Below are 26,158 nucleotides of genomic sequence, written 5' to 3' on the forward strand. Positions count from 1 at the left end.
GCATTTTTAATAGAAAAACCGACAGGCATTCTGGATCAAGCTGGTTTTATAAAGTAATTTATTCTTGGAATCTGACCAAAGGAAAAATGGATAGATAACATGAAGAGGTCAACCAACCAAATAGTAATTTACACTTAACAAATTCGAGTTATGACTAAGATTTGGTAATTCCTTTACGGAAAGTTCATGTATCATCTTAATGTTAAAACGGAGACCTTTGCAAAAGTAGTCAGGGCTTCTAAACTACTGTTCATAGAAAGTCAATTTGGGTTTAGCTATGCTGAACTGGGGACGGCACAGCCACATCAGCAAAGTAGTCAGAGCTTCTAAACTACTGTTCATAGAATGTCAATTTGGGTTTAGCTACGCTGAACTGGGGACGGCACAGCCACATCAGCTTCTTGGTTCTGCTGTTCTGTGTGGAGTTCGTTCTGTTTATTGAGGTGTGGTGCTGGAGGGGTGCTGAGCTGCCGGGCAGCAGGCAGAGCTGCCAAACCTTCCTCTCAAAAATCAGTGCCCATGTAGTCTGGGCTCACCTCTGCCGTGCACAGAGCAGATGGGAAATGAATCACTAACAATGAGGCACTTCTCTGCTGCTCCAGTTTGGCAGCTTCTTGGTTCTGCTGTTCTGCGTGGAGTTCGTTCTGTTTATTGAGGTGTGGTGCTGGAGGGGTGCTGAGCTGCCGGGCAGCAGGCAGAGCTGCCAAACCTTCCTCTCAAAAATCAGTGCCCATGTAGTCTGGGCTCACCTCTGCCGTGCACAGAGCAGATGGGAAATGAATCACTAACAATGAGGCACTTCTCTGCTGCTCCAGTTTGGGCTCTTCGCTATAATTATAATGGCCTTTTTTTTTTTTTACCTCTTTGCTAAAATTATAATGGCCTTTTTTTTTTTTTTTTTCATTGTGAAACAATCCAGTACTTTGAGAGAAATCACCTAAGAAAACAGGGACTTTTGCCTTAAATGTATTCCTTTGGCAGACCCATTCAGCCCATTCTCCCTCCTAAAATGTCATATACATCTTACTAATGAACTTTAGCTGACCCTAAGAAGTCATTCCACATGTGTAAGCAGCCAAGCTGGCTCAAAAAATGTAGTTATTGAAATACATTTAGAATCCCAAAGACAAGGCACAGCGTTTTCTATTTGGTTGCTTAAATTCATAGCAGTGAGAGAAATAGCTAAAATGGTTAGTATTTATTCATATAAAAATACACTTTTCCAGTATATTTAATCTAAAAATGTATTTTATGTGCAGAAATAAAAACTTTCCACTTTGGGAGGATATAAACTGAATCCATTTGGAGAAATACAGTGTTCTGTAACAGACAACATTAACGTGATGCTGCCACTTTTCAGTGTCAATATAGCCACTAACATAATTTAATGAATCTGACTCAGGCTCTTTCAGTAGGGTTTTCCCTACATACTAATAAGTTTCTATTACATGTATTTTATACATTTATTTCCTTCTGGTCCTACTAATCATGACTGTATTGTCTGTTACTTCAATTTCCTTCATTTTTTTCATCTTTTTGGTAACATCAGAATATAATTAATTCCAGTGAGTGAAGTTAATTGCTTCAGGGAAAACCTGCAGTTGGAAAACTCTTGGTCTCAAATAACCTAGAGTTGGAGACGTACCACCATATACTCTTCCCACACAATTGATGGATGGAAAAATTAACCAGCGACAGCAGTTGTTGGAAAGAAAAACAATTCTGCAATCTTATCTTCTCTGTAGTAATTTGTAGCCATCACTAGAGGAATACTGTAACAGACCCCATGTATGAGATAAGCAGTTGTGGCCAAGGGGGTTTTAGGGATAAATGGACGTGTTACCTGCAAGAGGCTGCCAGGCCACAGCAAAGCACAGAGAACCTCTGTTCACCTTTTAGTTTTTCCTCTCTTTCCCATTCCAAAGCCATTCTCACTTTCTGCACTGCTCAAATATTTGCCTCTATAAATCTGCGTATCTGACCTCTGTTTTCTGCAGCACTGTCTCCACACACAAGTAGGGACAGATCTCTGTATTTTGAACTTGCCAAGGCCCGCTCTTCCCCAACATGTCCTACAAGCTAGGATTAGCATGCTCTGCTGTATTGTCTCTTCTTCCATGCTCAGTTATCAAACTGTAACCAACACACAAAGCTAGGATCTCAGACAGTCTCATTAGTAGCTACGTATTTCAGTATTTTTTAGCTGCACACCCTAAACAGCAGGAAAAGAACTGGCCTTTTCAACTCTAAAGAAAAAAAAATCAGATCATTTTCAACAGGAGAAGGATCAATCCTCAAAGAGGCTGCAAATATCATTATCAAGACTCACTGGCCGCCGAGCACGCAGCTTTTGTCAGTGTTTGTGGTGTGCTGTGCCAGCTGCCAGCATATAAGCCTGTTGGCAAATAAGCGTAGAACAATGCACACCCCCAACCCAACTCTAGTTCTGTTCTACATGAGAAGAATAACATATAGAAGTTAGAGAACAAATGTATAGAACATCTTATAAAATGGTGAAATGCGATTCTGGGGGATGTTCCTCAGACACAGGAAAGTCTGGATTTTCAAGATGTTGCCACAGGGCTGGAGAGGAACCCTCCAAGAACTTTCTGTAATGTTTTTAATCTGCTCTGTACCCACCCGCTTGATTAACCATTAAAAGTCTTCATTACGATCATTTTCATTTTTGGGGCCTGGCTTTGTGGAGTTTCTGTGCCATGGAAATAGATACCATAGATAATTTTTTTCTCTAATTCTTTGTCTTAGAAAACATTTATGAAGTAATCAGACTAATTTTCTGAAGTGGAAGTTCTAAAATAAATCCATTAGTCTTAAGACCTACCATCAGTACCAAGCAGGGTAATCCTATTATGAGACATCACACCAAAGTCAGCCCCATTCCAGAAGTACAATGAAATTGTTTTCAGTTCTCTCAAGCAGCAGTTCTCTCCCCGCTGAATATTCCCATGGAAGCGTAGTCCCAAAATGTCTTGTTAGACATTTTGTCACCAACTGAGATAATTTTTGAATCGATTTTGCTGCTACTAAACTGCAATGTATCAAATTGACTAACCACATTGATAGTCAACATTCAATATATACAACCCAAAGAAAAAGAAACCTATTGGCATTCTGCTACCACCAGTGGAAAGGAATTGAGAAGGACCTTTTGTATCCCTGCATTTAAGAGCCCTGTGGGACACTATAGTTAAGAGTTAAACACACATAGTCATTCTGGATTATTTTGTGTATGTACACATATATACACAAACTCACCGCAAGAACTATTTTTACATAAAATCTCCATTCAAAAGAAGAATATCATATTAGGCCAGAAGTATTGTGTGTTATCTACTTATGATTAGAGCTGAAATTATCTGAATAAAATTAAAGAAACTGAAAATAACATTTGTTTCCATGTTCATTTAATTTAAAATGTTATCTTATAGCCCACACCAGCATTAATGTTTCTCAAAGAATCATCAAATATTTGATTTCTAATTAAGCCCTTTTCATCTCAATGCTGGACCTGTCTTCCTTATCTTTAATTATGTTTCCATCTATGTTATTCAAGAGCAAATGCAAAGATTTGCATGTTTGCATTATATAGAAATCTTATTGTAAATATCACTCACACAGCTCCCTCTCTCCTTCGCTGTTCACGGATTCACGAAGCCAGACAGAGAAAAGAGAGTGTTCCCCATATAAATGCTCCACTTCCTTTTAGGTGTAGTTTGTAACTACCAGAGAATGCTTGTTAGGATTGTACTGTCTTGAGTAATTTGGTAGCCCCTTCCCCTCAGCTGCTTCTCCTCACTCCTCCAGGAGGTCACACCTGAGGAAAGTCACCAACATCAGCATAAGCACAGGCAGCACTTGCGGGTGTGGGGACCTATAAACACACACCAGCTGCAAACAGATTTTGTTCTACTTTTAGAACCAAAATCTTAATGCATCGCTGAGCAAAATGAATGCAGCTTTGAAGGTAACACACAGGGGAGGAAGGACAGCTAAAGGAAACTGGGCTTTCGGTGGCAGAGGTAGTTCAACACTTGGTCTTTTCCCAATTAGACCTGTCCTTTCCGTCTTACTGCCTTCGTAGTACATAAAATCTGCTCTTATTTCATAAACCTCTTAGTTTTGGATTCATTTTGCTATGAGGGCTCTACTAATCCATTCCAGAAAATAAGAAGTAATAACAATTCTTCATTTGACATTCCAGAACAAAATGATGAGGTTTTCTGGCACAGGCCTTGTTATTGTGCTAGAGTGTGCTTTGGTTTGCAAATACATAAAGTGTTATTATCATTAAGAACATTCATATATTTATCACAATTAACGTCTCTGAGATTCTTTGTAATAATGAGTCACAGATTCATAAGCAGTGAATCAAGTCACACTCTCTGTTTGGCACTGGAGCTCATCATGCTAATCATCACAAATTATATTAGCTGGTGAAGTTCCACCTAAACAAACTACCACCCTCCTGCTAATACTGCCTGGTTACTGCCAGAGGTAAAAATCTATTTTACAATCCCAGCTCGTACTATTTACTACTTTAATCCGTGTCTGTTTAAAACTACACAGGATTACTGGTGCATGGTTGAACAATTCCTGCTAATAGTTTAATATTTACTCTCAGGAACAAACTAGGCATAGAGAAAAGCAAGGCAAGTAATACTTAGCTTGAATGAGGGCAAAGCAACAGTACTTAGTATTACTAATTCATTACAAAAACACAATTACAATTCCTACTCTACTTTTCATAAAAATACTATTTTTCTCAAACACGTCCCTCCCACCAGAGCTGAACTGGGCTCAGTCTCAGACAAGGCAAGAATTCTGTCTGGAAAGTTAGACCTATTTTTTTATTACCTAAATGTGGAACTCTAATTTTACCAATGTATTTTTTTAATGCATTACAGAGTACTCATTTATTTTAAGTAGGACATAAGGGCAGGATTAGCGTGTAGTGCTGAAGCAGATGGAACTGAGGAACAGAACAGAAAAAGCAGGAAAAACAGAATTAGGGGAAAAGAATTAGATGAGGGTTGTCATTTCAACCAAGAGAGAGAACCTGCAGTGGCAGGACTATTTACTGTACCTACGCTGTGCTCAAATTAGGACAGAAAACATTTGCAGTTTCACACAGGGGGAGGGTGTGAGCAGGGGGTTACTGCAGGGATGTTGCAAGCAGAAGGGGAGGTAGGAAATAATAAAAAGGGAGAAAAAATAGGCGGTGGAGTACTGTTGTGAAGGAAAAATAGTTTCTTTCTATCAGTGTGGAGAAATGTCCCAAAGACCAGATTTTAACTTGGCCTCCTTTCTGGGTGCACCATCTTCAGCCATCTATTAGAGCTTAGCTTCAGGGTGTCCAAAGGAAACCAAGCTCAGAGACAGGCACTGATCTGATCTAGTAAAAGCTAAACATCTCCATGTTTTGTGTCATTATGCCACAAGTCCTGCATCAGAGCAGCAATTATGGTTCAGAATAGCATCAAGATGCAGATTACCACGGCCACAAATTTACTGGATAGCTGAAGGAGTTCATGCTGGACTTGGGAGGAGAGCAAACCCTACCCTTCTTTGTGTGCCTTGTGGTTTGGGCAGGAAAACACTCTTGATGGCATCTGCCTTCTACCACTTGCCCTTTTTTATCAGTATTTTAACTACAGTATGTTGCAAAATCCTTTGAGACACAATTTAGCAAGAAACATGAAAATCTCATAGCTGTAATACACAGAAATTTTTTCAGCCTCCAAAATGAGTGAAATGAACACTCATACAATGTCACAAATGGGGACAGCCTGCCTACAAGCCAGAGGGTCTAAGGCCCACCAGAAGGTTTAGGGTGGAGAAACCACTATCGCAAGTCCATCCCTTTGCATCTTGAAGTCACTATTTTGATTGAAGGCAAGTTTCATTTGGAAATGTCATATTGAAAATTATGTCAGGCAGGATGATGTATGGCTTTCCATCAGAGTGAGAAAATAGGATGAATTAATGGACTGGAAGAATCTCTTCAATCTTGTATGTTGAATTTCATATATATATATATATATATGTATATGTTTTAAATAAAGGTTTGACCATCATGCAAAAAATCCCAATGCCCAGCCCACAGATACAGGCCCTGGAGCACTGGGCTCCATCTACTTTAAGCCAAGAAAAGTTTTAAACCGGCCATCTAGGTTTTACCCTAGAACTTTTCCTTGCTTCTAAATAGCACTGCATTGCAGTATATGAAGCCAAGATCACTTTAGCTAGAAGTGACAAGATTTATAAATATATGATGTTAGAAAGCATCCAGGACATTTTTTTTCCTAAGCCATAAGGGTGACAACTTCTGGTAGAGCAAATTAAATATGAAAATACATGACATTGTCCAAAACTCTTTTTCAGAGAACTCTGTGGTTTTGAACTCTCAAACTCTCAGGCTACACTGCAGTCCCAGATCACCAGAGGTAACCAGTACTAAAACAATGGAATATATTTCATCCAAACAAAACAGTGTTTAAAAATAGCATCTATTAAAAGGCTGATAATAGCTACAAAGGAAACTAACTGCTATCAAAGAGTTAAATAATTTTCAGTGAGCAGCATGCAGTAACAGCATGGCTTTTTTTTTTTCCTTTGTTCCATCTACAGGAGTTTGCAAGTTACGAAGAAAATGTTCTGGACGTTGATTTTCTGGAGAGATACCCACCCACATGTTATGAGTACTTGCACATTATAAATTTTATGATTTAATGAATAATAGTCACTTAAAATTCTGCCAACAGTGAGTAGTTATGGATTTTAGTAGTAAATCTGTATGAAAAGGTTACTATTTCAGATTTGCAATATAGAAATTTATATATACACAGGATAAGTAGTGGAAGCCAGGAAAGCTGTATATGCACCATCATTACATTACACACACACACAAAAAGGCAATCTTTTATAAAGAAATCAAAGAGTTTGCATCTTCTTATTTTACTGCTTTATAAAGGATCCCTCCCCAAAAGCAAATTTAGAGTTAGCACAGCATTAACTAAGTAAAAATGTCTTTTTACTTAGTCCAAATTCCCCAAGATACAAACTCCAGTCAGACAAAAGGCTTAATTACAAGCAGAATGAGCTGCAAACTATTTTTTGCAGTTGTCTGTGCTGTCTTTGATTCAGTATTATGCTCTATGTCCAACTATTTCACTCCAATTCCTACCTGTTACTTTTCAGAATCACGGAATGTCTGAGGTGGGAAGGCACCTCTGGAGATCACCTGATCCAATCCCCTGCTCAAGCAGGGTTGCCTAGAACAGTTTGCCCAGGACCATGTCCAGATGGCTTGTGAATATGTTCAAGGATGGAGACTTCACAGCCTCTCTGGGCAATCTGTGCCAGTACTCTGTCACTGTCACAGTAAAAAAAGTATTTCCTAAGATTCAGATGGAACCTCTTGTCTTTCAGTTTGTGCCCATTGCTCTTGTCCTGAATATTAGAGGTGGTACTTGACACTGTAATTAGCTTAAAGTAACATTACTTTTATTGTCAATAATAACCTTGTGAGAGAAAGTAGGAATCTGGTCTTTCCTGGAGAAGAGGAATCTGGTCAGCCTGGAGAAGAGAAGGCTCCGGGGAGACCTTATAGCAATGGCATCTGCCTTCTACCACTTGCCCTTTTTTATCAGTATTTTAACTACAGTATGTTGCAAAATCCTTTGAGACACAATTTAGCAAGAAACATGAAAATCTCATAGCTGTAATACACAGAAATTTTTTCAGCCTCCAAAATGAGTGAAATGAACACTCATACAATGTCACAAATGGGGACAGCCTGCCTACAAGCCAGAGGGTCTAAGGCCCACCAGAAGGTTTAGGGTGGAGAAACCACTATCGCAAGTCCATCCCTTTGCATCTTGAAGTCACTATTTTGATTGAAGGCAAGTTTCATTTGGAAATGTCATATTGAAAATTATGTCAGGCAGGATGATGTATGGCTTTCCATCAGAGTGAGAAAATAGGATGAATTAATGGACTGGAAGAATCTCTTCAATCTTGTATGTTGAATTTCATATATATATATATATATATGTATATGTTTTAAATAAAGGTTTGACCATCATGCAAAAAATCCCAATGCCCAGCCCACAGATACAGGCCCTGGAGCACTGGGCTCCATCTACTTTAAGCCAAGAAAAGTTTTAAACCGGCCATCTAGGTTTTACCCTAGAACTTTTCCTTGCTTCTAAATAGCACTGCATTGCAGTATATGAAGCCAAGATCACTTTAGCTAGAAGTGACAAGATTTATAAATATATGATGTTAGAAAGCATCCAGGACATTTTTTTTCCTAAGCCATAAGGGTGACAACTTCTGGTAGAGCAAATTAAATATGAAAATACATGACATTGTCCAAAACTCTTTTTCAGAGAACTCTGTGGTTTTGAACTCTCAAACTCTCAGGCTACACTGCAGTCCCAGATCACCAGAGGTAACCAGTACTAAAACAATGGAATATATTTCATCCAAACAAAACAGTGTTTAAAAATAGCATCTATTAAAAGGCTGATAATAGCTACAAAGGAAACTAACTGCTATCAAAGAGTTAAATAATTTTCAGTGAGCAGCATGCAGTAACAGCATGGCTTTTTTTTTTTCCTTTGTTCCATCTACAGGAGTTTGCAAGTTACGAAGAAAATGTTCTGGACGTTGATTTTCTGGAGAGATACCCACCCACATGTTATGAGTACTTGCACATTATAAATTTTATGATTTAATGAATAATAGTCACTTAAAATTCTGCCAACAGTGAGTAGTTATGGATTTTAGTAGTAAATCTGTATGAAAAGGTTACTATTTCAGATTTGCAATATAGAAATTTATATATACACAGGATAAGTAGTGGAAGCCAGGAAAGCTGTATATGCACCATCATTACATTACACACACACACAAAAAGGCAATCTTTTATAAAGAAATCAAAGAGTTTGCATCTTCTTATTTTACTGCTTTATAAAGGATCCCTCCCCAAAAGCAAATTTAGAGTTAGCACAGCATTAACTAAGTAAAAATGTCTTTTTACTTAGTCCAAATTCCCCAAGATACAAACTCCAGTCAGACAAAAGGCTTAATTACAAGCAGAATGAGCTGCAAACTATTTTTTGCAGTTGTCTGTGCTGTCTTTGATTCAGTATTATGCTCTATGTCCAACTATTTCACTCCAATTCCTACCTGTTACTTTTCAGAATCACGGAATGTCTGAGGTGGGAAGGCACCTCTGGAGATCACCTGATCCAATCCCCTGCTCAAGCAGGGTTGCCTAGAACAGTTTGCCCAGGACCATGTCCAGATGGCTTGTGAATATGTTCAAGGATGGAGACTTCACAGCCTCTCTGGGCAATCTGTGCCAGTACTCTGTCACTGTCACAGTAAAAAAAGTATTTCCTAAGATTCAGATGGAACCTCTTGTCTTTCAGTTTGTGCCCATTGCTCTTGTCCTGAATATTAGAGGTGGTACTTGACACTGTAATTAGCTTAAAGTAACATTACTTTTATTGTCAATAATAACCTTGTGAGAGAAAGTAGGAATCTGGTCTTTCCTGGAGAAGAGGAATCTGGTCAGCCTGGAGAAGAGAAGGCTCCGGGGAGACCTTATAGCGGCCTTTCAATATCTGAAGGCTGCCTATAGAAGAGCTGGGGAGGGACTCTTTGCCAGGAAGGGTAATGATAGGACAAGGGGAAACGGTTTTAAATTGGAAGAAAAAAGATTCAGATTAGATATCAGAAAGAAATTTTATACTATGAGGGTGGTGAGACACTGGAACAGGTTGCCCAGGGAAGTTGCGGATGCCCCATCCCTGGAAGTGTTCAAGGCCAGGCTGGATGTGGCCTTGAGCAACCTGCTCTAGTGGGAGGTGTCCCTGCCCATGGCAGGGGGGTTGGAACTAGATGATCTTTGAGGTCCCTTCCAACCCAAACCATTCTATGTTTCTATGGTTCTATGATTTGGTTTATGTTGCATTTGCAGCTAATCCAGCTTGTAGGGAGGCAGGAAGACCTTGGAAATTACTTTCTGCAACACCAACCAATGGAGAAAGACTAGAAAAATAACCATAGGGTCACATTTGGAAAAGTATGCCTCACGCATTTATAACTCTAACGAGAGTACTTCTTAGTAAAAAGCATCCTATTCAGGTGCTGCGCTCATGTGAAAAACAATCATTCTACAGAATCAGTTATTACCATCCTCGTGAGCATCAGGAGGAAGGTTATGAGCAGGAAGAACACGTGCTGTGTCACTATTCCTGGCCAGGAACGAAGCCGTTAGAGGGAGAAGTGCCGCTAAAGGGCAGCGAGCACCCGGACCGGCCGGGGCAAGGCGCAAGGGCGCGCCGCGGGGCTGCCGCTGTCCGCGGTGCTGAACCCCCGCGATACAGCTCTCCGCGGTGCTGAACGGCTCCGGTCCCCGCCATCCCCGGCTGAGGGCAGACCCCGAGGGGCTGTGGAGACCGTGGAGGGTGAGTAGGGGGTCCGCCTTCTCTCCTCGGAAACTATACCAGAGTAGGAGCTCGCTGCCAGGGGAACACGTCCTCCTGGACATGGAATTTCGTATCACACACAGCGGAAGCCACTTCTGCCCAGAGCGGAACAAATTAATTTTGTTTCCATGCCAATCTTTCAGCTTAAAATAAAATAAAAAAAAAAAGTAAAAAATAATCAAGATCCCACTCAATTCTATAAGAACTCTGGATGCAGGTATGTCTCGCACCAGCTTCTGCTTGTCTGTTGAGGATTATCAGGTTTTCTGTGGCTTCCACAGATGATGTCTTTGCAACTGAATCATTTAAAGAGACACAATGATGTCATCATGAAAATAGGTCATAACCACAACCACATGCTAGTGGGACATATCTGGCATCATCTTTTTTTCTTAGTAACTATAGATACAGTTTATTTCTGGAGAAAAAAAGCAGAAACTCAGTCACATGTCACATAGGAGGGTAAGTTTTGCCACCTTTCTACACAATAAAAAGAAATAAAGTATTTACAGGAAAGAATATTATTACTATTATTTGCCTTGCTCCTAATTTTTTGATTAAAAATAAACATGCAAAAGGGATACAACAGCAACTAAAGACAGTACAGATACTGCTTGTGTGCTCCTAATACTATAATCTGATAAGTCATTGGCAGCAGGTCTTTTCCAACAGTTAGGAAATTGCCTGTACAACTCATACATGGTTGGCAAATCCTTTCTTTGCTAGCCTACCAAGCAGTAGCTAAACAAGAAAAGTGTGTTTGCCATCTCATCACTCAAGCTCTGTCCTTAGTCTGTCATTCCGGCCATTATATCAGTTTTCTACTGGGAGGCAGGCCCAAGGAAACGTTGTATGCTACAGCACAAATACGTTGAGATAGCCTCATCATTTCCGTCCCCCCTCCCCCCCACCCCCAATGTCAAGGATGATTTATCTGTTTGTAAACAGAAAGCATGACCCATTACCTGATAATCTGATCTACCTGAAATTTCTTGGATTAAGAGGGTAGTAAGCACTCTGGCAGGAGCCTAGGGAACTAACAGTACTTTCAAATACACGTCTTAATACCTGGACAGAGGCAATCTTTGTGGGAGTCCTTCTAGGGCTGGTGGGTGTAGTTTATGACAAAGAAGAAAGCCAAATGAAAAGAGGATTTGTGTTTATTTCAGGTGAGGCATTATTAATTATGGGTCAGAGTCAAATCCAGATAAAATAGCGCAGCAGAACAGGCATTTGTCTTCTTAAGTTTACCTTCAAAATACTAAAAAGTGAAATTCTCGACTTCATCAACTCTACAATGTATGTAATACTTCAGGCTTAGTATAATTTTCTGGCTGTGAGAGGATTTTAATTGCTTTTCATTGTGCCCTATTTTATTTTGTGCCTTGTGTTATGTCTCAGAGTAATGGCAGATGTATTGCTGTTAAAACAGCAGGAGTTCATGTTGATTAGATGTGAATCTCAAAGAAGAATATTTTCAGCGGTAAATATTCAGATCAAGTTGAGTGTACTTTATTAAGTATACAAGTGTACCGTAAAACCACAAAACTTTTCCAAGAAATGCATATGTTACTCTTCAAATAATTTTCTAGAACAGTAATCATTCATCTTGCTATTTCAGTCACTGCATCCCAGAAAAGGCCTAACAATCTTTCTGTTTTTCTTAAACTATATTATCTGCAAAAATGTTTATTTTAAAAATTTAGTAACAGAGCAATTGATTTCCAACTACTGGAACTGTTCAAGGTACTTGTCATTACGAATTAGAATTAAATTATCTATTTTCCTCAGTTGCTATTCTGACCAACCCTTAAGCCAGAAGGAGGAAGACAAAGGTGATGCCAGTCAAAAAAAAAAAAAAAAAAAAAAAAAAAAGTGGTCTTGTTTACCACCTGGTACCTTTGAGCCAGCAAACAAAAGGATGTACACAACTATAATGTAACAGGACAAGATGCTCAGGCTTCACAGCCTGACGGAAGGAACCAACCTGAAGGAAGAGTCTTTTTCCTTTAGTACCCACAATGATTCAGTGTCCCACAATCCAGAAGACACTGTTCCTCTGCTGTAAAATTAAGACAAAATTTCACATGGGAGACCTGCCAGGAATTATCAAGACCTGCAGGTAGCAGAAAAAATAAGGAATTCTTTCAGTTGTGGGATTCTTTTCTCCTGAATCTAGTAGTTCCTTTTCTATTTCCCAAGTTCCTTGTCAGTGTTTTATTTTAAGAGCATCAGTTTTCCACAGTCATGAAGGCAGCTAGCTGATCCAAAACAAGTTCAAATGTTTGATTCAAAGGTATCATAATTAATGATTTATCAAGCTTCTGAGTCTTAGAATCACACAATTAGGTTGTCTTTCTGAACCTAAGCTACAGTTTTTTGAAGCCAAATGCATAAAAGATATACATGATATTCAGCAAGTTAAGGAGAGCTCCTCTGTCAATGAATCAGCGATGAACTGGTTGATTACATGGCCAACATTTCACACTGGCCAGAGGGAAAGCCCATTTGCCTAGCTACCCCCATCTCATGGGAACCAAATGGCTGTAAAAAAAATTATATGGAAACTGCTAACCATGAAAATTGTGGTATGGCTGACCAGAAAGCATCCTCACTGCTATTGAGCACAGAGTAAGAACTGTTCATGGTACCTCCCCTTCTAGCTTCTTTAAAGTTACTCTAAAATTCTTGCTTCATGTGTCTGTAGTTACTTTCCTGGCTGAGACAATGAGGAAATGTCATATTTGGTGAATTCACACAGTTTTAATGGTTACAAACAAATAAGCACCTGCATATCAGGAATGCACAGCTACTGTCAAGACTCAGGCCATCATGTTAACTCCTGATATTAGTGGCTTGTGCTGGTGCCCTCACCTCCCACCCTGCACACAAGCCATACATATGCTGACAAAAGGCCCCACAACTTTGATTCGTGGCATTTTTTACTTTGAATGTACAGGTTTTTCACTGGATCTGAGTTTCCTATGGGTTTAATTACTTTTTCTACATCCTGTTTCCATATCTTGTCTTAGATCAAAAAAAAATAATAAAAAAATAAAAAAATTCGAGGGCAAGAACGGAAAAATGCTTTTGAAACTCTGACTTCTCTCAGTCCTAGTATTTCCTTCCACCTTTACAAATGACTCAGGAGGTTTGTAGTAATATTGGAAATGAGCTCAAAGACCTTGTCTTTCGACTACAAATGACCAAACATCATTCTTAACTCCCCAGCTGCTGACACTCTGTTGTCCCCTACAATAAACCTTGGGTTTAGGTAGTATTAATCCAATTAAGATTTTCAAAATTCTACCTCACCACAACAGCTGGTCCCACATACTGGTAAAAATAGATATTTGGTGTACACAGTTTCAATACTGTCCTTTTGCAGTGAGAGCATTTTTTAGCCCACAGGCTCTCATCTATTTTTTTGGCATGAGATCCTTTCTGTTTTTCATTATTCAAGTAGCCACCTACTTTTTTTTTTGTCCTCAGGAGCATGTAAGGTCCAGCTGAGGATCCAAAGCTACACACAGGGAGGCTCGTGTTGAGAAAGGAAATTGGAACCCTGGATTAGATTTCAGCTGAATTAAGTGGCTGTGTTGTGACAGGGGTTTCTCAAAATACTTCATAAATTTCTCTCTCTCCCATCTGCATCAATGCTTATTGCTAACATATTTTGGCATGCTAGTTGCTTTCTCCTTCTTTGAAAAGGAAATGGGAAAGCCTCTAAAGAGTACAAATTTCAGTCTTTCTCCCTCCAAATTTCTCAGAGGATGATTGCCAGACAGCAAGAGAAATTTGAGGGACTCCATACTGCTCAGCACAGCATGTTTTTATGCAAAGACTAGGCACAAACCTATCTTTTAGGGCACCAGCAACACTGCTAAGGCAAAAGAAATGGCATTATAATGAAATTGCCCCATTTTAAAAGGTCTTGTTCTGGAATGTAAGCCAAATTCAGGACTTGGCAAATGAACGTGTTTGATTGCTTGGTTATTACCCAAGTTTCCTCCTCTGCTTCCAGCTTGGGTCTTGTCAACACAAACTTAGAGACTGTAAAATTACAGATGGGTCCAGCAGCAGTTTCTCTGCTCTCATATGTTTTTTTTTCTTCTTCCTTAATTTTACCTTATACTACAGCTGAAATTGTGGTTCACAGAACAAATGTTGCATTTAATTCTATCCAACTGTATTCGATCAAGACAGTTAATTACTTTCCCATTCACGTGTCAACAGTTCAAGGTTAATTGTCCCTGTTATGTTCTGGCTTTATCCCTGCCCAGCCCTGAACCTGACAGTACCAATTCCAAAAAAGAAAAAAAATACATTACATTTGCCATCAGGAGGACAAGTCTATCAAACAGAAATGCTACTGCATTAGAACGGAGTCTGTCCTTAGCACATGTGTCCAAGGACTAGCAAGGAAGACCCAGCCCAGCTCTGAGAGGCACATGCACTGTTGACATTTCTGTGTACACACTCATGCGCCCAACCTCACACTGCAGAAGCTGGGTCCACGATCCACACAGGACCAGCAATATTTTATTTCATCAGAAGCAATCAGGAAACAAAACTACACCAAACAGTGTTGCTGCTTTTTTGCTTTGTGGCTGTAGCTGTTCTCAGACCTTTCCCATACAACACCTCCCCAACAGATTTCACACCTTCAACCACCTCCCTCTTAGGGCACCTGCTGAGCTTGCACAATAAATTGCTTCTCCTCACCTCCTTGAGCTGCATTCAAGATGGACCACAGCACACTCTGATGCAGATAGAAAAACATCTAAAATCAGTAGATCTGGTTTTGAATGGTTTGTGAGGACCTTGACAAGCACAACATTTGCCTGGAGTCATAGACCCTCATCCCAGAACAGGGAACCATACTGGACTTACAAGTGTGGGTCCTTCACAGCCTCAGGTATTGCAATTATCAAGAACACGCTAAATAGGTAGGGGTTCCTTTGCCTTCAGAAACGTCCACTGACTTTTCAAAGGTTCTTGAAAGGCTTTGCACTAGAAAAGTGTAAGAAAATATTCCCCTTTTCCTTTGCATTAAAAAAGTAGGACGCAGAAGTGAGATGAGTCGTTGCTGCATTTATATAAACTAAGTAGAAATTCTGGTGACCAAGTTTCATTTCCCCACAAATATATAATTCCCAGACATATTCAGTTTACCCTAAAAGACCCGAAAGCATTGAAAATGCATCGTTTTCCAAATTAGGTTACTGATGGAGCCTCCCTGCGCAGGGTACGAGGGGCCTCTTGTGGTGGCCGAGCGGCTGGCTCAGCGCTCCCGCACGGCAGCCAGGCTCCAACAAATGCCAGTAGCAGGAAAAATGAGATCCAAATTTATCTCTCTCGTTAGAGGAACCTAACTTGTTTAATACATGAGGCATTAGTGTATAACCCAATATCGCAACCTAGTTTATCATCCTGGTCTCCAGCTATGAACACAAGGGGTCTAAAAATAAAACAGTGCACTCTCAGTAATATTTTATTAAATGCTGTCAAATCTAATGCAGTCTGCCTAACCACCGTGTCACAAAAATAATACCTGCTGGAAAAGCTCACCGAGCTTCAGTTTGAACCTAGTTTAGTGGAGGAGATAGTAAAATTGTCCCTGTTAGTCCAAGACCAGAATTCTTAGCACAGAACACCTCTGTTGGATCTGTGAGCCTGCCTTGTGCTTTACGTTAGGTGACATTGCTTCAACTCTGCAACTGAAGGCAGAGTTAAACTAACAAACTACTTTAAGAACCCCACTAGCAATGATCTCTAGATTTTTGTAGTGAACTCAGAAGCTACCAAATTCTGCTCCATGACTGGCGACAGAGCTTCATATAGCTGACCAACATGCACTCTTAGCAAGGATCCAGATGAACTGTTCACACCCCTCCTGCACACCTCAGTCAAACAGTGGGACACATCCTACTTTTATTTAGCTGGTCTAACCCACACCAGGGAAACTTCTCTCTCCTGTATTTTTTTAAAACTATTCAATTATTTCACATGCTCTAATCTATACTTTCCTCAAAACCGATGCATTCTATCACAAAGCTGTAAACAATATTTACAGGGTATATAATTATCTGCTGATTTATTGACCTAAAAGATTCCACTCCAGAGATAGTCAAAAAGCCACTTGTTTTCAGAAAATGGGCCTCCAGCCAGTAGTCAACCAGTCTACAGGGTGGCATGAATATTTATTCCAAAAACCAAATTTAAGTTTTAATCCCTAGGTCAAGCTCTCTAAGTCTCTTTTAGAGAAAAAACAAACCCTACAAACCACATTTATTTGTAGGAAAAGTACCACAATTTCGGGTTTTTTGGGGAACAGAAAGTGCTAAACACACTTGAAAATCTTTCTGCAGAAGAACGCAACACCATTTGGAAACACCTCTTCCCATCAAGAGCATTGCTAATATCTGCTGTGTCCAATATACAATATTGCCAAGTTCCACATCTAACATACATGGTCACACATTCAACTGTACCTACAAGAGGCACATCTGCTTGCAGGTTCCTTCCAGATACTACTACTCACCTAAAAGTCCCTCTTTCACGATCAGCCCAAAATTTAACTTTCATTAATCCAAAGTCCTAGAAAGGAACCCAACAAAAAGGAACAAATAGGAAAACTGTGTCCCAGCGCTGTACTCACCGGTGTGCTGCTGTCGGAAAAGGTGTTCATGCTGATGGACCTGCTCATCTTGTCAGAGGAGAGGGACGGTGGGGAGGGACTGCGCTTGTCCAGCTGCTCATGGTGTGGTAGGTCTTGGCGCTGGAGGTACTCACGCCATGCTCGCTGGATACTGCCACAAACACCAAGGCACAGGGTTGGGAGAGGAATGTAGCAACAAAAAAGCTTTAAAATATACATTCCTGACTGAAAAGGTGGGTTTTGGTGGTTTGGTGGGGTTTTTTGTTCACTTTGTTTTCCCATTTGGGTAATGCTCACATATAACTACCCTCTGTAGGTCTTATTTTAGCCACTAGTAGCATAACTTGAGGTATCTGTTAAGCAGAAACAATTCTTTATTTCAACCTACAGAACTGATTTAAATTTGAGACTATACATAATTCAGCAGTTCTCTTATATCTTGCAAACAAAATAAAAATACGCAATTATCTGTTTAAAAGAATGAACAGCCTTCAAAATTTTATATCAGCTTTCAGATTATAATGCAGATATGTTTGGAAGTTCAGAGCTAGACTAGTATCCTTTAAAATCTCCTCTGTCCTGGGTAGCTGGGGACTTAAAACCTCCTCCAAAGTGACACATGGGGATTGCAGTAGGAGCTCTGCTTCCAAATTCTAAACTTTTACCAAGTTGTTAAAACCTGATGTGAATTTCTGCAAAGAAATTCCATTTTCCGTGCCGGCCGGTGGCCAGAGCAGCTCTCACCAGGTGGCAGTGCCGGACCGTCAGTGCCAGAGAGACCAGTGAGAGATGCTGGGAACTAAAACTGTGTTTACAATAGTCATGGCATTAACACACACTATGTGGCTGTTTGCACACAGAATGATCTGAGAATTCAGAAAAGTGGAGCCAAGTTCTGACCTGAGCCTTGGCTGTGTTACTGCAGCGCAATGAGCTAGAAAGAGCTCCTTTTAGGATTTTTAAACGATTAAGAGTTTATTCTCTGGGATATCAAATCAGTAAAACCTTTGGTGTGTCTATTAATCAGGTAGAGCACCCTGACCTTTGTTTAAGTTGTTCTCAGTGGTGCACAGCTCCTGTACTGCTCTGCCGGGAGCAGGTGGGAACCAGCACTCCTCCACCCTGCCTGCTCCCAAAGGGCTTGGCACATTCAGCACCCAGCCTTATTGCTGGGGGGGTCCCCAGGAGGGGTCCCATGCCCAAACCCCTCCTGGCCCTACTCTCACTCACTGTAACTGCATCCCAGGGCAGTGCAGAAGGCAATGCTCCTTCCTGAAGGAACATTACCAAGTGCTTTATGGTTCAAACCAAAAGGTCCAAAGACTTTGGCATTGATTTACTTTGTCCTAGTAATACTTTTTTTTTTTTTTTTTTTTCCTTTTTTTTGCCTTGCCTTTTTAATAGTCAAGATGTCATTTTTGCTCCCACCTCCACAAGCCAGAAAAACACTTAGACACTTAGCCGGCAGCCACCACTGAAGAGGCATTTGGTCCCACATTGGCACGTCCAACAGGAAAACAGTGCTTCTCGGCTTCACAGGAGGAGGGTGAAGTTCAACACCTACAACTTCTCATTGACTGCCTACCATGTGGGGAAGTCCAGAGAGTGGGAAGTTCCTCTTGGTGTGTAATTTTTCCTTGGTCAGGCAACAATGCTCTCAAAACACACGGCATTTTGAACATCTCAAGGTTGAGAAAAATCAAATACGTGTATTTTGTTTGGGTTTTTTCTTTAGAAGAATAACAGATCAGAAACAAACCAGCATTCATCACAGCCACATCAGGATAGGTGCACTTTAGAGCTAGTCAGGTAGGTTAAATCCTGTGTTGTTTTCCTACAGGAGCTTTAAAATGCACAGCAAAGCTCCCAAATGTGAGTGCCAACACCGGAGCTTTCAGTAAATGCATTTTGCTTCAGAAAAATCCCCAGATCTTCACACCTCAAGCATTTACACTTCGTATTGTTTAAGTTTCAAGCTTGGCTGCATATATACAAGTAGTATTTACATGTTTATATTTACATGTATTTTCTATTTTAAAGCTCAAGGTTACTGAGCTTTATACTGAGGTTAAGTATATTCCTTCCAGAATAAGTATATCCCTTCCAGAAACCTCTCTGAAAGTTTATTCTTCCATCTGGCTTATATTTGCATGACTAAAAGATGCTGGCTTGATTTTAATTTGAAACTTCGTGTCCTTTTAATATTTAAAAATAGCATTAATATTTTAAAGTCCTGTATAGCAAGTTGGCTGTAGCTTTTCAACTGAAAGTGAAAATTCAGTATGTTGTGTAGCAACGCATCCAACTCAGTGTCACAGAATTTTGTCACAAAGCAGTTTGCGTCTTCAGCGTAAAGAGGTTCATACTTTTTGATGCAAGTGGATCCATGTTAAACTTTTGGTGTCTGCTGGGGAATCCAGGGGCACTGTGTTAATGCAGAGTTGGTGCCAGCTGGATGGAGCCAACGCTTGCACCACGGCTGGAGTCCTCTGCTCCATCACACATGTAGGTAAGTTTTATGACCAATATTACCATGTGCATTACAGCACAGTGAAACCTTTTAGAATAACTGACCCCATGGTAAACTAAACAATGTGTCAGAAATGTATTACAAAGGCTAAATTTATTGCATTTGGAAGCTGGGGAGTTCATTACCAGAACACAGTGATGCTTATCTCTTCCTTCCAGGTAGTGCAGCTAGGTGTCATCTATGTGCCTTGGCTGAGTGCTAGCAACTGCCACACTTTCCAATAAAATCTAGCCTTTTTAGTGTCATAGAGCTGCACTGCACCCCCCAGCACAGGAACCCTGGCCCCCTCAGGCTTACATCTGCATCCCCATGCAAACCCAAGGTCTGCTCCTTGCAGAGGAGTCCTGTGAGCCACCTGGGGAGCTTTAACCACGCTTCGTATTAGATATGAAAAATATCAATGAAGAGACTTCTGCTTGCTCCGTACTATACCTCCCCACTCTCTAAATAGACGAAAAATCTAGCATATTCTCAACTATTCTTTAGTTTCGCAGGGTAAATGACAAAATGAGTGCAACGCTGCAGTTTAGAGTCTGAAATTCAATTCAAAGAGAACATTCACAGCCTCAAAGGTAGAGAAGAGGTAGAACCTTGTGAAATATAGGGGGTTTATACTTAGACAGGAACACATGATGGATACAGCCTGGGTTCTGCAGTTTAGAAATCAGACAAACTCAGCTGCATTTAAAGGCAGATATGACGTTCCTTATTACTTACATTTTGACTTTGGATTCCAAGGGCTGCAAGTTGATATGATATTTTTCGATATTATTTTCTTCATCCATGCTGAGCTGATGGCTATGGAATAGAAAAGAAAATGGGCTTAATGTGTCTCAGTGTGACATTTTTACAATCGCTGTGAATTCTGAAATTTTGACAAGAACGCACAGAGCTGCTTATTATAAGGTGTTGCTGTCTTTGGAGGAAGGCATCTGCATGCAGCCCCATTTGACTGTTGACAAAAAGTACCAATTTGGATCCAGTTTTCAGATCAGGGCTTGCCCAAGTCCTTCCACTAAACCTTCCAGATGCCACAGCTCCAGAGACAGGCACACCCAGCAAAGAAGCTACTGCAAATAAAAAAACAAAAACCCACTAGCAAATATAATAGATATTCTTGCTAAATTAACTTTCATCCCCGGGGCTACATTTGAAAAGCTGGAGAGTAAAATGGAAAGTAACAATGGTAATGCCGATAGCAAATGAATTACATCAGCAAAAGCCATACAGGAATATGAAGAAAAAATTCTTTGTAATAAATGATGACCGAGGAATTGGTGCTGCAAACTGATCATTTTGAGAAAGCAATTTTAAAATGCTAGAAGATAAAAATCAAAAATCTCAGGATGCTGCTTTGGATGGGACTAGCAACATGTATGAAAGATCTTCGCATGAAAATTTGTAAGATTAGACCCCAACCTGTGGAATTATTTTGAGACTTTACTGGACACTTAATTACATCATTCAATCAGCAGCAGTTTTCAGAAATTATCCTCCTGTAACTGAAAATAAGAATCATTTATGGGAGAGGTGCAAAAGCTTGAATATTTAGTATTTTACCAAGCGAAAAATGTAGTTTACAACAAAGAGACTGTCCCTTAGAAAGGGCTTGTTGCCTTATAAAATCCATTTCACTTTACCACACTTGAAAGACTGCACAAATTGCACATTTACCTTTGCAGAAAGTTTTTGCCATCATTGACCTGTTCCAAGGTGTGCTGGAGCCTTCTGACTTCTTCCTACAAGGAGAGAAAAAAAAAACCACAACATTTCAATGTGCTCATAGGAAGCCTTTAGTTGATATTGGAGATTCCCCCTTCAACCTCAAGATGTTGTGAACCAACCGCTACACAAAATAGTCCCTCTGGTAATGCCTGCAGAGTTGCTTTCAAATTTAAACTTCAAAAATAACTACCAAGTAACCAATATATTTATCAATATGCCCAGCACAAGTTTGAAAGAGAATATCAGACCTACACAAAAATAATAGACAGAGAAAAACAGGAAAGTATTCTTTCATGTCTTAGGTGTGTGGCTGCTTTGATTTGAGAAGAGATAGTACTGGTAAGAGGCAAGGGAGCATCAGCTCATACTTTCAGGCACTTCTCTTTGTTCTGCAATCAAACAGTATTCAGTCTCATAATTAAGAGAGTCACTGGCTGAGATTTACAGCCTGATGCCTTTACCAGGGCATTTCCATCAGATCCCGTTTCAATAGCAGACATGTCACTAATTCAACTGCAGATGCATAGCTGGGGTTCCCTGTATCCATACTTATGTCCGGGGAAAGATCTATCCATGACGTTTAGCACAGAGATATGGCTTAAAAAACTGAATTGTTTAGTTTGGCTGGCAGGGTTTTATTGTTCAGCAGGGGTGGGATTTGAGGGATGGAGGAGAACCTGGTTGCAATGAAGTGCACACTCCATGCAATTCCTGGGCTCAATTTTCCATCCCCTCACAGGGCACAACCCCAGCCCTGCCATCACTGGGACACACACACATAGCACACAGGCCCAGTCTCCTGAAAAGCTGGACTGACAAGCAAACATTGAACCTCCTCAGACGGTATCCCTGTGACACAATGCAAAGAGCATCACCACACCGAGATGCAGGGATATACCTTCAGGTTTGTGTTTATACATCAACTGTTTGATAATTAAGCAACACTGGAAAATGAGAAGCCTATGCAAAACACAAAGATGTTAACTCATTATTTCTTTTAGCTCATTAATTTGGGAATCCAATGTAAAAGCAAAAGCTCCTCGGAGTAAGGAAGGAAGGTAATTTACTTCACATCTACCTTGCATACAGATACAGGATTCCCAGGAAGGCTAAGAACATTAAAAAAGCAAAACAAGGCTATTTTCATCTTGTATATCTTATCTGACCTGGAGATGAATCAAAGATTTTTGTTTCCAATAAGGCTGTTGCCATCTCCAGGAGCGCAGCAGATCAGCCAACTCTACCTTCTGCTTTCCCAAATTAAGCTGATTTTGTGAAACAGAGAAATTTTACATGGTGCTTTCTAATCCTGTACAAGATTCTACCTTGTTCGACATGAAACAAGATCACAGTTGGTAGCTGATTTACTCCTAATACAGCTTTCATTTCCTCCCAGCCTTGGAAGGACTATTACCGCAAAATATGTTTTATGCATAAACTAGATTTGTCAAGACGACAAGTTAGATGTTTCCCCGGTCTTTGCCCCTCTGGGTGTCTAATTGCAGCGCCATTTTGTGGACACGCTGCAGCTGATAAAGCACTGCGTGTGATTCAGGAGGCCTGACTGCTGCCTACTGCTCATCAGCCATTGGAAACAATCCAGTTGTGAAACTTCTTTTTATTTCTGCCTTCCTCTTATTTTTTCCCCCCAGCCTGTTCTGAGGAACACCCTCTTTTGGCACATTTAAAACAAGCAACTTTCAAAATTGTTTTCTTTGAAGCACAGTTCAGTTGAGAAGATAACCTTTTCTTCTCCCATATTATTCTGATGGTCATTTTTTCAGCATATCCCAGAGCTATGTACGGTAATTTAGAATGGGAAAACAATTTGCAATTGACTTTATATATAGCTCTGGGTGACAAAACCTGCATGACTTAAATAAATCATTTCTTGTGTTTGACATCATTTTCTATTAACCTCAGGGTGAAGACTGAACAAAAAAAAAAAGTAAGAACCAAAATTGGTTGTGACATTTTTGACTATTCAGTCTTTCAATTAAACATCACCGGACGGTCTTTATAAAAGCTATAATATAAGGCAACTACAGAAGTGGCATAGTAATGTTTGCATAATTGGGAAGAGAAGGAGACATAAAATCTATACTAATTTCAGTTTTGCGTCATTAACCATGAAGTATTGATTATTGCTCCTTGCAACAAAATTTATGAAGCTAGCTATGCTGCTGCGCCCACAGAAAGTGATTTGGATGCTCTGCCCTCAGCCCCCGGCGCGGTAACTGATGGGTGGCAGTGACAGCCGCGATGCTGCTCTTCCAACCCACAGCCTTAGGAGATGCGTCTCCCAGATTACACCAGGAGTGACCCAGCTGCAAACTCCAACTTCAGAAAATTAAATTGGAAGAGATCCATACTTCTGTTGGAATACATGACGAATTACGAGGCCTCTACGAACCTTGTTATAATGTGAACGGATTGTAAAATTTACTGCGGTTTTTGTTTTCCTGCTTCAGTTGAATACAGACGTTAATAGCAATCGGGTAGTTACAGACACATATAGATGCCTAAGGAAGAAAAAGCAATGAAAGCTTGAAGTGCAAGACTGGTGTTAAGAACAACATAAAGTGTCTTTTTCTAGTCTTTAATGTCCACATTTTGTTTATTTATGCATTAATTATTTTTCAGCCTGTAGATCTGTACTTCCAGGAAACTAGACTATTGCAATGACTTAATTATTGCCAGGAAACCCTGTAACCTTGTGGGACAGAAAAGACCAAGGGGCTCAGGTCTATAGAATCTCGCCAGGGAGAAGCCTCTGTGTAAGTGCTGCCTTAAGCTGCACTGAGCTGGCTCCCAGTGCAGTCCACACATTATAAAAGCCTGGCTTGGATTTGCTGTCAGTATTTAGTTAGAGGAAGAAAATTCTGTGTCCCTCTACCTTCTCCCACTGCAAATCAGCTGTATTTGGCTCCAAGCAGCCCAAGGACAGGCTCTGTGTGCACGTGTCCAGTGAGATGATTTAGCAATCTCAACCAGCTGCCTTCAGCAGTTTTCAGGGTCTGTTTTTTAAAAGAGGGACCCAGAGATTGCCACAGACTTTAGTCCTTCTTTGGGCTTGCACAGAAATGCCATCTCTCGTTTGACCAGCCATGGAGATGATGGCAGCCAGCTATCCGAGACAGGTTCAGACACAGAGGACCAGAAATCTAAAACAATCTAAACGTACTAGTCCTTAAATTCCTTTCAAAGAAGTCTGTTTCAAAAAAACAGTTATTCGTACAAAGTCTAAGGAAAGAAGTCTGCAGATGTTAAATCATACCTAGATAAATATTTACCTCTAACAGCAGGAAACAATTCTTTTTTTTGTTGCTATACCCAAAAAGCCCCCATTCAGGTCAGTGGATCTATTTATATCCGTGGGTTTGGATGAGCACAGAGAAATCAGGGCAGAGGCCACATATTAAAAATTAATTTTCAAAATCCATTTTGGACATGCGTGCTACTGTTTGAATATCTCTGCCTAAGAGGTCTGTCACTTGCTGCTGAATGAGTATACTACTGTGCTTCCCAAGAGGTCAGAGAGATGGAGATAGGAAGAGAAAGCTCCGATTTCAGTAGAACTGCAGCCCAAAAATAGCAGTGAAAAGGTTTGGATTTTTTTTTTTTTTTTTTTTTTTTTTTTAAAATAAAGGGTTCTTATTTAGATACTGAATTTAGGCAGCACAGCAGAGTGAATGACATTTATGCGAAGCGATATTATTTCTCATATTTTCCCTAAACTTGAAAATTCTGGCATTGATTCCTTGCTCACTTCCCACTGCACTAAACTGGTACTTCTCAGATACTGACAGCCATGCACATAAGGTGAATAAAGATTGAGACAATTGTCAATCTATCCAGTAGAAGTGCTGGTGCTTCAAAGTTTTTTGTGCAGACTCTATTCTGATGCTGGTAAGAATTGTTGGTTGACTTAACATCTAACATTTCTGTATACTTTTCCTTGGAAGTTTTGAGTCTTGCTAAGCTTGTTAAAGCATGATGCTCATCTGGTTATGAAATACATCTTTTTTTTTTTTTTTTTTACATTTTAGAATTAAGAGTGAGTATGGCAGTTATTCAAACATGTTTGCTTTAGGTAGTTCTCTATTTCATTGATGTTCTTCCAAATTTCAAGAAAAGTTTTTTTGAATGGTGATTTTCTATTATGCAGGAAAACTCCCACTTTTGTGCGTCTCTTCCTCTCCTTACTTGCAAGTAAGTCACTTGATGAGACACCACAGTGATGGGAGAAACCTGTCATCGGAGTGGCACAATTGCTCTCACCCCGTTGGAGCAGGATGCCCCCCCTCATGTTGGGCTGCAGGGCACTGGTGAGCACAAGGAGGATGCTGGAAAGGGGCTGGAGCATCAGCCCACAGCACCCAGGTGAGGTGCAGCAGAGCAAAGCACAGCCCAACCACTGCTGTGAAGGAGAACTATGTCTCACCAGCCTGCCAGTGCTACACAGGGAGGGAGTTAGCGCCCAGAGGTTTAATTTGGAAATATCAATAAAGATCACTGGGGCTTTCACAGCCATTCTTGCTAGCAAATATGTTAGCCTGTCTCATCATTGCAGAGCTGCTGCATAGAAAGGCAAATGTATGAGTTCTCCGTTACACTGACACAAGCATGTGCAAAACCAATCCTTCCTTTGCCAGCGCAACTTCTGAAGTGATGGCACAGCTAGGGCAAGCACAGCTGAAGGCAGTCTGAAGCCAAAAATGC

At 40.3% G+C, this 26,158-nt stretch overlaps 1 protein-coding gene across 1 annotated transcript in view; it reads right to left on the minus strand.

Annotated features, from left to right (window-relative positions):
- Nucleotides 1-4,962: 4,962 nt before the first annotated feature.
- Nucleotides 4,963-26,158, minus strand: part of IQCJ (IQ motif containing J) — a 65,619-nt gene continuing 44,423 nt past the window's right edge. Inside the window, exons 2-6 of the mRNA XM_014945766.1 lie at nucleotides 21,386-21,450; nucleotides 20,429-20,509; nucleotides 17,182-17,332; nucleotides 17,065-17,120; nucleotides 4,963-4,990 (exon numbers count right to left, since the gene is read on the minus strand). Of these exons, the coding sequence (XP_014801252.1) occupies nucleotides 4,963-4,990; nucleotides 17,065-17,120; nucleotides 17,182-17,332; nucleotides 20,429-20,509; nucleotides 21,386-21,450 (381 nt within the window). The remainder of the gene's footprint in view (nucleotides 4,991-17,064; nucleotides 17,121-17,181; nucleotides 17,333-20,428; nucleotides 20,510-21,385; nucleotides 21,451-26,158) is intronic.

This window comes from Calidris pugnax, unplaced genomic scaffold (assembly GCF_001431845.1).
Source record: "Calidris pugnax isolate Ruff unplaced genomic scaffold, ASM143184v1 scaffold111, whole genome shotgun sequence".
Taxonomy (NCBI): Eukaryota; Metazoa; Chordata; class Aves; order Charadriiformes; family Scolopacidae; genus Calidris; species Calidris pugnax.